Source organism: Atta colombica, unplaced genomic scaffold, assembly GCF_001594045.1.
Source record: "Atta colombica isolate Treedump-2 unplaced genomic scaffold, Acol1.0 scaffold293, whole genome shotgun sequence".
Classification (NCBI taxonomy): domain Eukaryota; kingdom Metazoa; phylum Arthropoda; class Insecta; order Hymenoptera; family Formicidae; genus Atta; species Atta colombica.
The window spans coordinates 865424-882742 of NW_017259396.1; the positions used below are offsets into that span (position 1 = coordinate 865424).

The 17319-nt window shown below is 36.2% G+C and overlaps 1 protein-coding gene across 3 annotated transcripts in view; it reads right to left on the reverse strand.

Annotated features, from left to right (window-relative positions):
- The window catches only part of LOC108690066 (semaphorin-5B), a 107753-nt gene that overhangs the window by 6394 nt on the left and 84040 nt on the right, over positions 1-17319 (reverse strand). For all 3 annotated transcript variants that reach the window (XM_018197160.1, XM_018197158.1, XM_018197159.1), the window contains 3 exons: positions 1995-2202; positions 1536-1741; positions 857-956 (listed from right to left, as the gene is read on the reverse strand). In XM_018197160.1, the coding sequence (XP_018052649.1) occupies positions 857-956; positions 1536-1741; positions 1995-2202 (514 nt within the window). The remainder of the gene's footprint in view (positions 1-856; positions 957-1535; positions 1742-1994; positions 2203-17319) is intronic.

Genomic DNA, 17319 nt, shown 5'->3' on the forward strand with positions numbered 1-17319 from the left:
TCATCCTCAGCGAAAGTAATATCAGAAAACTAATGACTGTTATATTTCATATTTATGACCTGGATTACTGAAAACACAGTAGTTAAGCTTTTGATATTACGTTCGCCAAGATTGGTTCAAATTCGAAGTAAAACTGTTCAAATAGTTGTAAATTCTTGGATCTAATTGCCAGTTATGTAATTGTGTGTGTATGTTACTTATTAATCGCCTCGACTCTTATAACTCTTATTTCAAATACTTTATTATAAAAAATTATATATTAGGTGTAGTAAAAAGAAATCCATTATTTTTTCATTCAATTTCATACAAAAATAATGGATTTCTTTTTACTACACCTAATATAAATTATATATAATTATAAAACAATATTATTATCGTATGATTAGTTTGATAAAAAATACAAAAAAATCGAAAAAAAGCATAAAAAGTATCCTTTAATGATGTTTCAAACGTTGACTTTTTGGATATTCGCGAAACAGCGTCGAGTGAATTAAATCCACCACGATAAAGCGAAGTTCAAAAGATCGTGATCGAGACACGATCGCGCTCAGCCGGATGCAAGTGTTTCATTAGAGCCATCCCTAGACGGCAATTTGTGCGGCGATAGGTTGAGAAAATGATAAACATCGCGCAAACTAAGATCATGTCAGGAATGATAATTTTTCTATCGTGTGAGAGAAGAAGATCCGCGACGCGCGTCGCTCGTTTCAACCAACACCGTAAACGGCTAATTATACGGCTGACGCAAGTCAGAAAAGACGAGATCGCTAATCGCGCGAATGGCTCCTCGCGTGTTCCATGTATGATGGAAGACGTGCGCGCGTCATGGCGAATTATTCTGCGGCATCGATCTTACCTTGCCACAGTTGATGTATTCTACAGCAGATTCGCGAAATAGAAAGTACACGTGATCCTCCGTCTCGAAGCTGCCGACGAACTGCGGGTCGTTCAGCCACCTAAAAGGAAAGCGCAAACTTAGAGAGAACGGGATTCAAGCATGATAAATATCGCGAGACGATAAGTAAGACCAACAATCTTCTAACACGGTTATTACGATAAAATTAATCTCGTTTGTTTTTCTGTATAACTGCAAGAAGAATTTCATAAGAATTTTATGGAAAGAGAAATAAAACGAATTGTAACAAGTTGAGTGTAAAGTTAGCGACATTTTTCAAAACTGATTAGTTCAACGAAAAAAATCATTGTCTCTTTCTCTCTCTCTCTCTCTCTCTCTCTCTCTCTCTCTCTTTCTTTCTCTCTCTCGCGCGCTACAAACTAGAGACTCTCTAATAAAATCCTGAACATGAAGAAAGACTCTTTCGATTGATTCGTCATGTTTTAATAATTCCTGAGAAAATGAAAGAAAGAGAGAAATAGATAAGAAAAAGATAAAATAGAATGAGAAAGAGAAATAAATAGTAAATGTATATTCTTCTCTCTCCTGGAATTTTGTTAAAACTACTATATATAAACTATTGTATACAAAATTGCGGCTCGTTTAGACACTTATTGAAGAGTTTCTACTGCAAACGTACATGGAATCGTATTGTCGAGTCCTGAGGTTCGGGGAAGCCAATGTTCTGTAAATCGCAGGATCAGCTCCAGAGAAATCCGTCCGCGCACCGGCAAAGAGCCCGCCGGAAGGACCCCTCGAGAGAAGTGCCGTGACGTTTGCATGCGGCGAGTACGGGCACATAGCCACACCCGACATCTCGCTGGTCACACTCGTTATATTCTCGATCTACGGTCATAATTGCTATCGTATAGATTTATCGTATTCAAGTGGTGCGACTTTGTCGCACCAAATGGTACGTTCCATCAAATGGTGTCGTTCCAAATCGAGTGTTAGATAGCTAGTGATGATAAATATTCATTGATGCATCGGATCGCAACAAGCTGCGACGGTTCACAACGAGGGGAAACATTAGGATTTGAAATGGACGAAATTTTGCTCGCCTGGACCCGATCGGACAAACTACTTTCGGAGAACATACCTCTCGCCACGCGCACCACGGGCTGAATGCGTAAGTGCCGCAGGTGAAGAGGCTCTTGCCGTTGCTGAGGAGCACTTTGACGTAATTATGACAATCCTCGACGCTCTGGCCCTTATTCTGACAGGTGTTGACCTTGTCCTCCGGCGCAGACCAGGAGGCGTGTTCCAAGTCCGTCAGCGACGTCAGTGTCAAGCGGTACAAATTATCCCTGAAAAGACACGCTTTATTTACATTTTCGTCGGCGTGCTCTTCACATGTCATTAAGCGTCCCGTATGAAGGCCGGTCGCTATTAACCTATTAAAGTCCACTGGCGTTGCTACTGGCCATCTCTACTCGTCGCTTTTGCGACATTGTTTGTAATATCTTCTGAAGCAAACTTCTTCAGTATTCTATCGATGAAATAAATTAATACCGGATCTCGAAAAATCGGTACTGTAATTTCTCGTGGAATACGAATCTCGTGGAGAATTATGAGTTTATTGGGTTCATAATAGACTTTCGTTTAAAGAACATTCGCGCAGATATGGATTTCATTAAAGAGTTACTGAAAAAACTCATTGAAAGTCACATAGTAATTGGTGATCGAGAATGTGACGATTTATAAAGCGTATCTCAATTTTAAATCGGGGAAGAATAACCGTGACAAGTGATAGTAACGAGTGACGAATAACGACGATAGCTTCTTTTATACGATAGAATTTATGACAACGCATTCAGTGAGATCTAAGCCACTTAGAGCATCTCGTCGGTTTTCTATCATTTCTCTTTGAAATATCAGCATGATTATGAATGCTGATATTCATGAATTCCTCAATAACATGGTTCATTATGTTACTCCAATTATCTCCTTATCTTTATTAAAACGTGTTCTACATGTCTAAATAAATGTTAATATTACCGTTAATATTAATGCGACTTAAGAAAAAATTTTTATGTTAAATGCTGCAATACATTTTAATATTGATAGAAGAACGATTTATTATTGTCAGCGTAGACAGTAATTGTTGAACAAAAGTTCTCGTGAAATAAATTAAATAAAATTAATTGTCTTCAGTTTAATCTTTCAAGTGTATTTGCGAGAGATAGAAAACAAAAATTACACACTAATAGATTTCAACTTAAAAAAAGATTTAATAATCTAATACTTTGTATGCAAGAATAGCCTTGAAAGCCCCTTTATAAAAATACGCAAACGAGAGAAAAATCGTCTGTAAGTCAAGATATAACTGACGCGAAAATTGTAGAATTAATGATTTATGAGGGACAGTCGAGGATTGAGGATGTTCTACAACGAGCCGATCGGGAAGCTGATGGTTTCCTGTGAAATAAACGTGCGCGCGGCTACCTTCCGAGGAATGCGACCGCTTGCGAAAGGTGACGTGATGAGGTGCCCGGTATCTCGAGATAAAAAAAACCTTGAGAGGAGCGTCACTCGCCGTGCGTTTCATTCCGCGGAGCGTTACGATCGCGTCTCTCGCGGCCGATCTCGAGGCGCTCACATGAGGCACTCGTGGCAGTCACGAAGGCGTACTCGGGTTTGACAGCGGCTTCGAGGAGCCCTCGAAAACTCCTCGGACGACATTCCACGGCAGCCCACTTGACTTCAATGCGTGTACTCACGCATATGTACGCGAGTGCGTACGGCGCTTCGCCACCGAGTACGCGAGAGATCAAGCGATTTTTTGGTGCACCCGTTTCTCTTCCAACATAATCGATAGATTGGACATTTCTGCTCACTATTAAAAGTTTTTCAACTTTATCAAGAAACTTTGGACAGAAACAATGATTTTGTTAAAATATCTAATAATTTAGGTAGATACAAATTTAAAAATAATTTCGTTGGACCATCAAAATAATTGTGTAGGAAATTGGAGCGTAATAAGCAATGCTGCAAAAAATTTGCACAAAAGAATTTTGATATTCTAGCTATTACTTTGAGAATTTCTATATAATTATTTTGATAATCTAAAATTATTTCAAATCTGTATTTAGCTAAATTTTTAGATATTTCAACAAAACTATTCTTTCGATGTAAATGTTCGATGAGTATATGTGGAAGTTTCCTTCGCTCAGAGAGTATTGATATGTAATTATTATTTAATAGAATGTCATATTTAGAAAACTTGATTTACGCAAAAATTTCTGATTATAAACATTGAAACATTGTTATTAACTTCATCACAGAATAGTCAAGCTTCAGCTTTATAACGCGACTGATAGATTTGTATGCTGTGATTTTTATTTACCATGATAAAAGCGGAAGTAAAACTCCTGTACGCAAACGCACGGCATTAGCAAATCTGATGCGAGAAAACTGCCGGAAGACGGCGATCAACAATCACCTCAAGAAGCTCGATAAATAAATTATCATCGGCTTATAAATAACGCGTGGAGATATGGTTTACGTGTGATCGTCCGCACGTCTCTTCTCGGCAAGGAGAACGACAACAACGACAACCACGATGATCAAACAGGAAGTACAGTCGAAGCAGTCATAGATAACCACTGGATAACTCGACACTCGCCTATGTCCTTTAACGCCCATTTTCACCAATGTAGATTAACTTTAATCTCGGTTCAACTGACTCTTCGTCTTTTTCTAGTTCTAAAGATTAGAAAAAGACGAAGAATAAATTGAACTAAGATTAAAGTTAATCTACGTTGGTGGAAATGGGCATTAGTAGCGACGCAGCATGCCTTTTTTTTTTCCTCCGGTGACGATCGCGATATATGAAAATGAACTGCTAAACGCGCGATGATAACTTTGCTACTACAAAAAAAAAGATAGATTTTCAAAGTGGAATTTTATTATTCCGTGCGGCCTACATATTGTCATATCAAACATTGATTCCAATAAAAAATTGATTGGATAAAGCTCTTGACTTATTTACAAATCTTCAGATTAATGATGTCAGAAGAAAACATAATAAAAATTCTTACAAAACATATTAAAATAGAAATATTTTTTCAATAACACAATATTTGCATTTGATAGAGATATACTTGTATATAACAATGAGTAATATATATCGAAAACTTTCCTTTCATCTCGAATAAAATCAAACCAATATTTCGATGTTACATAGCTTGTTTCGTTTTCTAGGCATATTTCTATTTCAAATCGTTTATTTTTATTTCAAATTATTTACTGATTACCGGAATACAAAGGAAATTTTCGGTATACTTAACAAATCTAATTTATTGATTGCAAATATTGTTATAAAAATATTCTCATTTTAATATGCAAGAAGTTTTTAACCTTTGCCTAGCTTCATAATACAAGACTGTGTAATGAGTAGGTAGAAATCTTAAAATAGAAAAAGATTTATACAGAATTTGAAGAGAATATAAAAATTTCGAAACATCGTGTATAAAATTATTCGAATAATAATTATAACAGTTTTATTGAAAACTGAGCATTAATTTCAATCGATTTAAAAAAGTTTCTTTTCTTTCTAAAAATTTACTCTCTTACTTTCAATAATCTTCCTATTTTCTAACGTCACGAGCAAGATGAAGAAATGATCTTCAAGAGACATCGCTTTCACACGCATGTGTATTACGTGCGAATACAAATGCCTGTGCACTTCTTCATTAGACTGTTTGATAATTGCGCGTTCTATGCTCTGCATAGACCTTTTGTCAAATCGATGAACTCAATTTATTCATGATTGCCGTGCCGCAACTTATATAATCCATTGCGCTATGTCCGACACACATGCATAAACGTCGTCCGCGCTGCATTCTACTCGATGCTCCGGGGGACTGTGGTCCCGCGGCATTCATTGACTTCTCTATCAATCCTATTCAGCCATTGGGTTAATAGTCTTAATCTGCCATATTGTGCCTGCAATATGGAGTTGTCCCGCACTTCCTTTCACCAAGGTAGAGAGATTTCAAAAATTTGATTTAACCATTGACTATTTGGTATTCAACTTTGAATATTATATATACATATATATAATATTATATTTGAATATATGTATAATATATATATAAATATTTAAAGCTAAGATATTGGAAAAAGCTTATTTAAAAATAAGTAAAAGTATATTTAATTATAATCCTTGTAATTTCCTTTAATTCTTGAAAACTCATAATTTTCGATCGACTGAACGTCAATCTCTTGAAATTATTGCGACACTCTGATATTTTAATTAATGATTAATAAATGATTCTATTCTCTATGAAAAAAAATGGAGAATTATGTGATATCCTATATATTAATCCGTATTTCGTGAACCTTTTCTTTCCTTGCACTGGCTGTTCGAGAACGGCGACGGCGATGGCGACAACGGAAGCATACTCGCAACGAAGCATAAACGGCGCCTACGTGGGCGCTCATGTCGCGGCACCGCGTGATAGTTCGAGCAAGTAATTATTATTTAAGTGAAATACATGAGTACGGGCAGGGTACTGGTTGTGAATGCCAATTAATAAGCCAACATGGCACATATCCCGCCGGATTGCTGATCTATTTGTATCGACAACCTACGTGTGGCAATAGTAAAATCCAGTCGTATATGCATGGACCAGGGTGCGAGTTCGCCGAAGGGATATCGTTATTTCTCATACGTCACAGGAGACACGACACCACAAGGCCGTCGAGCGCGACATGGGTGAATTATGCCACATGAGGAAAAGAAGCCGACGTCTTTCAGAGTCAAACGGGGGAGAAAAAAGCTGCGGATAAAATAAAGTTACGCCTGTGATGTAAGAATCCCAGGTGCTCTTACGCATTTCTAATTAGCCAATGAGGAATTGATGTCAGATATCATTATCTTGTCACAGTTTGAATTGGCATCATATCCTTTTATTTACTTATTCTTGTATTTTTATTAAATTATTCGTGCTTGCATTGTCAATGAGTCTAAATTATGCGTGAAGACTAGAACATCAGATTCCAATGCTCGTTTTTTTGGTGATGTGTTGCTTAAGGACTATGGCATATAGAAAATCTTAATCAATAAGACGAATAAACAGTAAAGACATCAACACGTTGGATTTATTACTGCTTATGTTATCTCAAGATCTTTATTATGATGGTTCACTTATTGCTTACGTTCTTACTGTTTAAATTATTTCGTGTGCCATGACCCTAAATGTGGCCATTTAAATATAGATATCTGCACAGAAATTCTGTATGAAATTCGTCTCGAGCGACGAATACCTTGGATATTTACACCATGAGGACATTTACATCATCAAGCCTGCAAAACTGCAATTGGAAAAGAATTTTTAGAACGGAGGAATCAAATCATAAACATCTGATCTTCTTATTAAAGGTACGACGTGACTACTGCATCACCTTTTTATTATTCGTATGCGATTTAAAATAATCCTCTTCTAAGAATGGAATTCTTTAATAGAATTCCTTGAGTATTTAACGGCTAAGTGGCTTTTCTTCCAGGTTTTTACCGCATTCTTCGGGAATGCGGTAGATCGCAATCGATTTTATATCTCGTTGTTGTATCATATGCAACGGGACTCGCACGAGACCCAATTTTACGGTAATGGCGCGGCTGGATATCGCGGCTGGAGTTTTACAGGCGTCAATCAATGTCTTTCATATTTTCTTGTTAGAACGTGGGTCCGTGTGCGAAGTAGGCGGGCAGTAAAGCGAACCCGATGTTACTGTCGTCGCATGACATGTTGAAACACCTCGATCGCGGGAACGTAACGAGATATGAGTCGGTATTGTCATACGCGCTGTTTATTCCAAGAGTGGCGCATGTCGAGTTTTGCAATATAAATGCATTTAAATGCAACGCAGGTATAAACGACCCTCGTGTATCTACCTCCACAAAATTCGCAAATTAAGTTTGATTTACACCGCTCGCAAAATAAACTCACACATCAGTCGTCGTGAGAAGCAATCATGTGTCTTCACTGAAGAAAAAAATAACAAAACTGTGAAGATTGTAATTGAAATTAAATTCTCCTTAATATATTTTTCCCATGAAAAAAACTTTCTTTTTATCACACGAAAATTTAAATATATTATAAATTATGCCGCGACGTAATGGTGCAAAATTTCAATTATAAAGGTTATGGCATACAAAGAAATCTAAAACGTTGATTTGGTTAACGCGTGGTAACGTTTTATTGCTTAAGTTTTTCTGTGAGCCATGACCCTAAAGACTATCGCACACAAATAAGACTTAAGCAGTAAAACGTAAACAGTATAAGGAAATCAACATCTGGCTATGACCTTATGATCTCTACTGTGATTGGCCAATTCGTTCATGTTTTTCTATTTAAGTTTCTTGTATGCTCTTGTGCTCCTAAGATTAGTCTTAAAGCAAAAAATATGAATTCACTTTGCATTCCAACTTTGCCTTCTAACTTAATTTATCCGATTCAAAAAAGGAGTTTCATTCATTGATCCAGTCCCACGGATAAGTAAGTCATGAGTAGTAAGTAGGTACGTTCGTGCGACGTAAATGTTGTTTATTGGACGAATGATCACATTGAAACAGATTACTTCCTGCTCAGTGGACAAATACCCCTTTGGCCCCCTCCCTTTCTCGTCGTGTGGACGAACGCGATAATGACCGCGCTATTGTGCCGTACTATACGCGGATCCTCCTTGTTGCGCGATCGTAATTCGCGTCTCACGCCTTGAGAAAACTATGTGTAGCAGTTGCAAACTCGTTGTCTCGTCATAATTGATTCATTACGCGGCGCTAGAATGGACATGCGCAACGATTAACTTCGTATGCGCCTGCCGAATCGATTTTCCTGTGTCCTCGTTTCACTCTCGTCAATTCCATGTCCTATTTGAAGCCTCCCACAATACTAAAAAAAAAAAAAAAAAAATCTCGCTCTACTGTATTTAAATTTATATCACGTAATTTGGATCATGTAATAAACAAATCGAAATAAACGAGAATTTTGTGCCTGCTAAATATGCACAAGGCTTTAATGAAAGGTATCGCCAAATAAATTATAAATACATGGGTAACGCAGACGAAAAATCTATTAATATGAAACATATGTAATCCGTTTTGTTAATTTTTGTATGTGTTTTGATTGTATAAATTTTGGATATCATATTTTGTACCCATTATCTCATAATTAATGTCTATATACAATCCGCGTGTTATACTTATAGATTATTAAGGTGCTGCTCGATCGAGAAATTAAAATCGGGTTAATTTAACTTACGTACTTTCCAACATATATATATATATATATACATGCGATACAAGGATGCTGTGGACCAGTCTGTCGCATAAATCTCAACTCGATTCGACGAAATGCTAATTGCCGACGTATACACCGTCGTGATAAAATCGCCCGAGTATCTGTAAACGTGCGGAACGCTCGAAATATTATGCGATAAATAACCGGATAATAAAGCGGTTTCCATTTTTAGTTCGATCGTAAAATATCGACATGATACTCGAACCTAGTAGTGTCAACCTCATCTCTGATAGAACGATTTCGTCCAAGGCACTTAATTTACATTACAGTCCGTGTTAATTAACGCAAGACTTTCACTCTTCCGTTTCGCAATATTCTTCAAACTGATCGATAAAACGGTGCACCATGACGAAGGGATGGAACTTGATCCGCGTATCACTGCTTTCCGAAGATAATCTATGATCCTATGATCCAGCCTTATCTTGTGATCTATCTTACTTAATATTATACTATGAAATGATTACTTACATGAGATAATTGCCAATTAATATTAATAGAATTATACGTGCGATGAAGGAAAATTATGTGATCAATGCGTGAAAATGTAGCGAAAACGCAATGTATTATTATTATTATTATATACCATATACATTAAACTGCACAATTGCGGCCAAGGCTCAAAGACTCATTATTCTCAACTCATTATTAAAGATTGATACGATCAAGACTTTGGATGAGATTAAACTTTAACTCAAGCGTGCAAATTGTCGAAGCTGTCGACCGAAAGTGCTTATTGTATTGAGGTGCTTTGAAGCTGCATATCATCAAACATATACAATAAGTTTATCACGTGCTTATCCCAGGGGATTTCAAAGATTTTTGAGAAATCACAATCATTGACGACGCAAAGTTAAATAACAATATCAGAAAAATACATGTAGAAATATCATTACGTACTTTGGGCACGTAGCATGAAACTGTTTGAAATAGATTTCGATCAGAATTATTCTATTTTCTATAGAATAGAAATAAAGAATAATTCCAATCGGAATTCATTCCAAACAGTTTCATAATACATGCCTAGGACGATACTAGAAAGGCAATTCGGAGATAAACGTTATTATTTACAATCAATACTAGAAATTTAAAATATCTATTACGGTCAAAGCTGAATCTTCATTGTTTTAAATAATTCAATCTTGAATTACTAATATACACTATATATGTACTTGCATATATACCATTGTAATCTTTTCGAATTGCACGCACCGTTTTTCTTTTCGGCAGACTTTTAAGCCTGTTCTACAATGTGCTTTTTGTTTTCAGTTTTTTGCTTTTTGCTATTTTTTTACATCTTGTCTTTTTGCTTCTTATTCGGTTTTTATTTTATATCGCCTGAGATAAAAGTTAACGAACTTCGAAAGAAATAAGAAATACATAGCAAGAAATACAATTATCAATAAAACGGAGCAAAGAAGTTAAAAACAAAAGGTAAAAAACAAAAAATAGAAAACAAAAAGCACATTGTAGAATAGGTTATAAATGCAATTAAAACTACTCTAGTAGTCGCAAAAATAAATTGACAAGCAATTTTAATAATTTGATGCTACCATCAAGCATCATATTATAAAGATGTTAATATATTGAAACTGTTAATAAATTTATTGCGAAAAATATTACCTCGGCCGGAACTTGAACCCGGATCTTTTGTATTCTGTACGCGTTCTACGCTATTAGACCATCGAGGCCTTAGTAATATTTTTCGCAATAATCGGTACAATAAGGAAACAACGTCTTTCTTTCAGACGATGTAATATAAATAATATTAAAAATCTTTATTTTAAACCGCATATGTGAGAAACACAATCAATATTAGAAATCTAAAATGCCTATTACGGTCAAAGCTAAATCTTCATTGCTTTCAAATAATTCAATCTTGAATTACTAATATACGCTATATATGTACTTGCATATATACCAGGTTGTAGTCTTTTCGAAACATATTAACATCTTTATAATTAATATGATGCTTGATAATAGCATCAAATTAAAATTGCTTGTCAATTTATTTTCGCGATTATTAGAGTAATTTTAATTGCGTTTATAATCCGGATAAACAATTCGGCGCGCAATTCGGTATATATGTAAGTATATATTAGTAACATATATTCAAGATTGAATTATTCAAAGCAATGAAGATCCAGCTTCGACTGTAATAGACATTTTTAATTTCTAATATTGATTTGTTTCTCACATATGCGGTCTAAAATAAAGATTCTTAATATTGTTATTATTTAATATCGCGCACAAATATCTCTTCTTTTTATCACGCGACTGGGAAAGGAAAATCCTTTCGACTATCAACGATACGCCGATCCATCGATATACCTCTTTATTACCTGTCAGCGCCGTCAGCGGCTGATTGTGAGAGACTGCTCGATAAGCTTCGGGATCGCGAGTGACGTCATGGTTGGTGCACACGGGAATTAAGTAGGAATGCAAATCGTGGCGCCGAGCGAGCGGAGTCGCACCGCGATTAGGACAAACGATCGCGGTAAGAGCGAGTGCACGCACACACGCATGCATGCACGCCCGCGCGCGCACTTGTATTCACTTGTACGCGTTATAACGAAGCGCGAAGGTGCCAGAGGGAAGTTAGAAATGACGAGTGAATGGGATTGAAGGGCAATTTGAGTTGGAGGCATGTAAAATAACTTGTTTTATCTGTTAAAATTTTTCTCAAGCATTTATACCTCATGTAACGATCTCTTTCTCATGTAATGATCTCTTTCTCATGTCAAACGTACAATTTTAATGAGACAAATCTTTCAACTTATATTTACATTTAATCTCTTTCATCCTTCCTTTCGTTGCTTCAAAATCCTTGGAAGGAATCAGTCTCGTCCCGGTTTTCCCACGCTCGCGTTATGTCAGATGCATTTTTCTCGTGAAATTCTGTCCTCGGAGAAGGCCTTCGCGTCGGCTTGCTTCGATGATATCTAACTCGGCGAAATCCGTGGGTTGGCACGCATTACGGCCCACGGTTACACATGTCGCCGGGCCTTGCGAATAAGACACGATATTCTCACTGATCAGAACGATTCGAGCGCAAACGCGAGTTTCAACTGCTATCTAAATCGGGCGAACGTTATCAGTAGTACTCAGCGAGCAATTCACCGCACTCTTGGGACACCGCCTGTGCCCGCGCGAGAGAACACATGCATTTAAATTCAGTGAAAATTCGGCAATATATTACGCTACCGGGGAATATTTCATAGCCGTGCGGGGACATTTAATCATACATGAGGAACGTATATGTAACTGAATATATAACTTTCGAATATAAACTGCACGATATTTCATGAGATATATTTTACATGAAGTTGTTTAATATCTTATTAAATATATTATTTTTAAATTACATGTAATATTAACAGTGATTTAATGAATTATGGTAAGATTATTATAAAGAGCATAGAAATTTAAGAACAATTATAATTTTTCTTGTTGATTGATTGCTACTGACTTAAAAAAAATAACATTTACCATTCCTAACATGTAAAAAAAAATATGTATACTAGAGGGAAAGATTTATTAAACTTTATGTCGCATCAAGAAGTGGTTTACAAGATGTGTCATGATTGTGATGCGACATATGTAGGACAAATGAAACATTAATTAAAAACAAGAATATTCGAACACGTAAATGACATTAAGAAAAAAACAGGATCCCCATCAGTAATATCGAATCATCGTACTGGTTAACCCACGATCATAATTTTAAATGGAATGGAATGGAATGGATTTTTAAAATTTTCGACAACGAGCCGTCATATAGCAAAAGATTGATTTCGGAGATGGTACACATTCAAAAGCAATCAAATGGTTTGAACAAGCAAAGTGATACAAAATCCCTGCCTGATTCCTATCTTTCTATCTTACAAACATTATCCCCTTTCTAATTGTTTCTACCCTTCCAATTTTTCTTCCCATCTCACGCTTTTCTCTTTCTAAAATTATGATAACATCAGTCTCCTTTTCTATTACTGTCATTGTGCAACATCATCATCTTGTAGAGATAATTAATTTTATCAAGCGATAATTAATATAATGTCTGAGGAAATTTGTAAATCCATTGCAATCATATGAACTAAGAAAAAATATTAAGGTACGATTAATTTTGAGTTTAATATTGAGAATTAAATTTTAAAAAATTCAACTCTTTAATTGTCTTACGGTTTAGGTTCACAACAGCGTCGATTTACTGAGGCAAATACATATAACGATACAGATTTTGTGATTTTTCAAACGATTGCAATAAGAATAAGTTTTTTTATCAACTACAATATTGACGATGCCATTGAAATGGGAATATATATGTAATGTTAATAATTTTAATTATACGACCTCATACGGATAACTAATAATTAAAATGTTTTGAACATGCAAAAAAATTTTTATTCAATTTTTAATCATGCGACAAGATTTAGTAAATTTTTATATTTAAACTTTTAACTATTATGTAATCGATGTCACGACCTTTTTATTTTTATTTTTATTTTTATTTTCAATTGTGTAATTTTTATGTGTTACTGAAAATTACCTGATAAAGATTGAAACGTCTGTATTTTAAATGTTTATAGCAATTAGATATTGAATAGATTAATTATTAGTAATTAAAAACTAGCTTTGACTCGTAGCTTTTCTCCTTTAACAGTTATAATTTTAATATTATCTATTATTTATTAAATAGTAGATAATATTAAAAAATTACTATTAATCTTAAACTCATAGAATCTTTACTTATTTTTATCTACTATTTAATAAATAGTAGATTATATACATGCCTATATTACAAATCTAAAAGTATATGATACAAACGACAAAATAATCCGTTTATTGAGAACCTATATATTTTATTATTGAAAAAGGATTACATAGCCTTTTTCCATTATTTTGCTTATTTGGTGAAAGCTTTGGAAGGGGGTGGAAGGGATAATGTACATCATACGGTATAATATTAAACTGCTCTTGTTCTTACGCAAGTTTGCTCTCTTCAACTCGAAGGACAAGTACAAAATTGGACGTCCAGCTCGGAGTTGGAGAACTCGCTCGCGGGTCCAAGCTCCGGTACGGTAATCCTACCAATCACAGACGTTCAATGTTTACCGAGTGCCCGCGGACAGGAGGTCGCGCCTCCTCCTCTTCCTCGTGAAGGAGTTAACAACAGCATCCGAGACGAGATCTCTCGCGATGCGAAACACGTCGGCGAAACACGAAGGTGCACTCGACGTGGCGCGACACGGCGTGCTCGACGAGTTTCTTCAGGGATCGTGACGCGTCGTCGATTGACCGCGTGGAATAATAAATTCTATTGCTATATTTTTTTTTTATGTATACATATAAAGACAAAATGATTCGTACGACGAGAACGAGGCGGTCTGTCCATGCTCATCGCTCGTGATTTCGAATCTATTATTTTGTCGCGTCGTAAACGTGAACGGCGTCGCAACTACCAGACTCGTCGTTATTTGTTCTCTTTGTCCACCGTGTGCCCTCGATTACTCGTATCTCGTCTTCTTTGAAAGTCATTGAGCGCGGATATATTGAAGTTACACGGCCGTTTTTCCCGAGGAGAAAAAAGTGGACACCGAGATAAAGAACGGGATGATTTCTTCCATCACGTTCACGAATCTCTATCCGAGGTAATCTCTGCATCGAAAAGACAGCAGAAAAAGCTAAATGATACACACGCACTCTTCCGTGCTGCTTTAATGACTAGAATATCTTTCAAATGCGAATGTAACTGTTTATCATTAAACGAGATCGTTAAAGGAGCCGCCGTTTCTTTCAACAATAAAATTCTGTTCTTTCTAATGCTTCTTCCAATAATAAAATTCTATTCTTTCCAGTGCGGCGATAGCCCGCAATATTCTCTTTGTGATTAATGAAAGGATAATTAAGTTTGGTATGCCGCTACAAATCAGTTCCCAGCGAAAGAATTGTAAATAAACGTTCCCTCTTGGGATTGTAGAGTGGAAAATTGGAATGTGAAAGCAAACATGTTTGTTTAGTTAATAAGAACATATTTTTACAGAAAAAAAGACAATTTTGCTGAAATATTTACAAACTTAACTAGATACTGAAAATAATTTGTTAAGATATCAAAATATTTATGAAAAAAATTCCAACATGTTGAACAATTCTGAAAAAAATTTTGACAATTTTCAGAAACCTGAGAGTTCTAATTATTTTGATAGTTCAACAAAATTATTTCCTGATCTGTATATCTCTCAAATTTTTAAATACCTCAGCAAAATCGTTCTACAGTTTAATAAAAAGTATATTTTATCAAATTGCAGAAATAAGACGATTTTATAAATGTCTTATTTCAAGAATTCAACTTATAATTTTTAATAAAATGTTCGATTTCTTAGATCGCGGGCATAAATTCTTTCGCAGAGAACATGTTGCGAAATTACAAGCGCGTGCGAGCGTGGCAAGAATATCTCAATCTCGCTGAGAAAGTTACCGTTCAAGAACATCGCTGTACATGTTTCCTTCAATACCAAATTGACTCGCGGAAGCTAGAGACCTATCTATTATGCATCAAAGGTTGTTTAGACGAACACTTTTACTCGATGCTCCAGGTGCAATGGAAGCAGTTCTTTGCCCGACGCGTCACGCTCATAGAGTCCATAGCTGTGGAGTTCGCGGAGCGGACAAAGCGTAGTATCACAATTGATCAACGCAATCGAGCTAAATCATAATATTTCACGCCCGTTTTTCCGTCGCGTTGCGTGCATTACATAAACATACGCACATTTCGTGCGTGTAAGTGGAGATATATGGCCGACGGGGCTGTCGGCGGACAGGCGAGAGCTATTGCGTATACGCGCAGGACACACTGGCGCCGTCTGTGACATTCTCTACTTTCCATCCCTGTGCCCTGTTCCCCTCAGTTCCCCATCGCCTTCCTTTTCCTACCACACAACCTTCCCAGACCACCTCGGAAACGTCGTGCTCGAAAAATCGCAACCTGTAATTATTATGCTCGAGTCGTGACGGAGTAACGTCTCTGTTATTCTGTTGCGCCTGTGTTTCTTCGCGAATCGGCAGAAACTGCCGCTTTTACCTCGCCCTAAATTTGACGACTCGACTAAAGAAGCGAATTCAGACATCGATTATGTAGGCATAAAAAACGCGACAAGATTCATAAATATAACAAAAGTTAAGAAATACATGTTATTTTTTTGTATAGTATACATTGTTTTAAACAAATCATAATAAAGAGAAATCATAATAAGCTGCAAGAAATACGTAAATGTATGATTTACACAAATTTTAAGAATGCATCATACAAACGTACTTTAGCTGTAAACAAGCGCGTGCAAATCCGAGCAATATAAATTTTACGCGACTCTCTAGAGAAAGAAAATATCGTATATTTTAATTTTATTGAAGTAGGGACACGATATCAACCGCTATGGTCACCATTAGTTATCTTATAAATATTCAATTCTCATATCATCGATTATTCACAACCTCTGCTACTCGCATATATTCGAAAGTATGTATAGCCCGTTATCAGAGATTTCTACGTCTCCAAGTGTAGTAATGTTCGCGTTCGTGTTGAATAATAAAAGGACAACATGTGCAACGGTATGCAAAAAACGTCGTAGCTGCCGACGCGACGCGACGCGACGCGACGCGACGCGACGCACCAAAATCAGGTTCCGTAGGCGTAACGGTAGGCCGCTGCGCTCGATCTCTCGAACGACAACCTGCACCGACACGTCGATCGACACGGCCCTATAAATAAGGCCACTTATTTGCTACAAGATAAATCTCCTGGTAACGATTTGTCACGGCGTGGTGCGCGTGGCTGCACGAAAATCTTTCGCACGACTTTCCGAATCGATAACGTGTCGGTGAAATCGTTTCGTCACTCTTGTCGGGAAGATCTTGCAGACAAGTCTGAATTAACGATGGAAATTAATTGATCGATCCAGAGATAAACGTTTGATTAATATATGTATTAATAATTTTTGCTCGAATAATTGTATCGTTTAATGACTTATTGATTGAAATTTCTAATTTAAGAAATCTAAAGGTAAAAATGCAAAGTTTAATTAAAAGAAAAGTACAAAAATAAAAATTATTTTATTTATAATATAT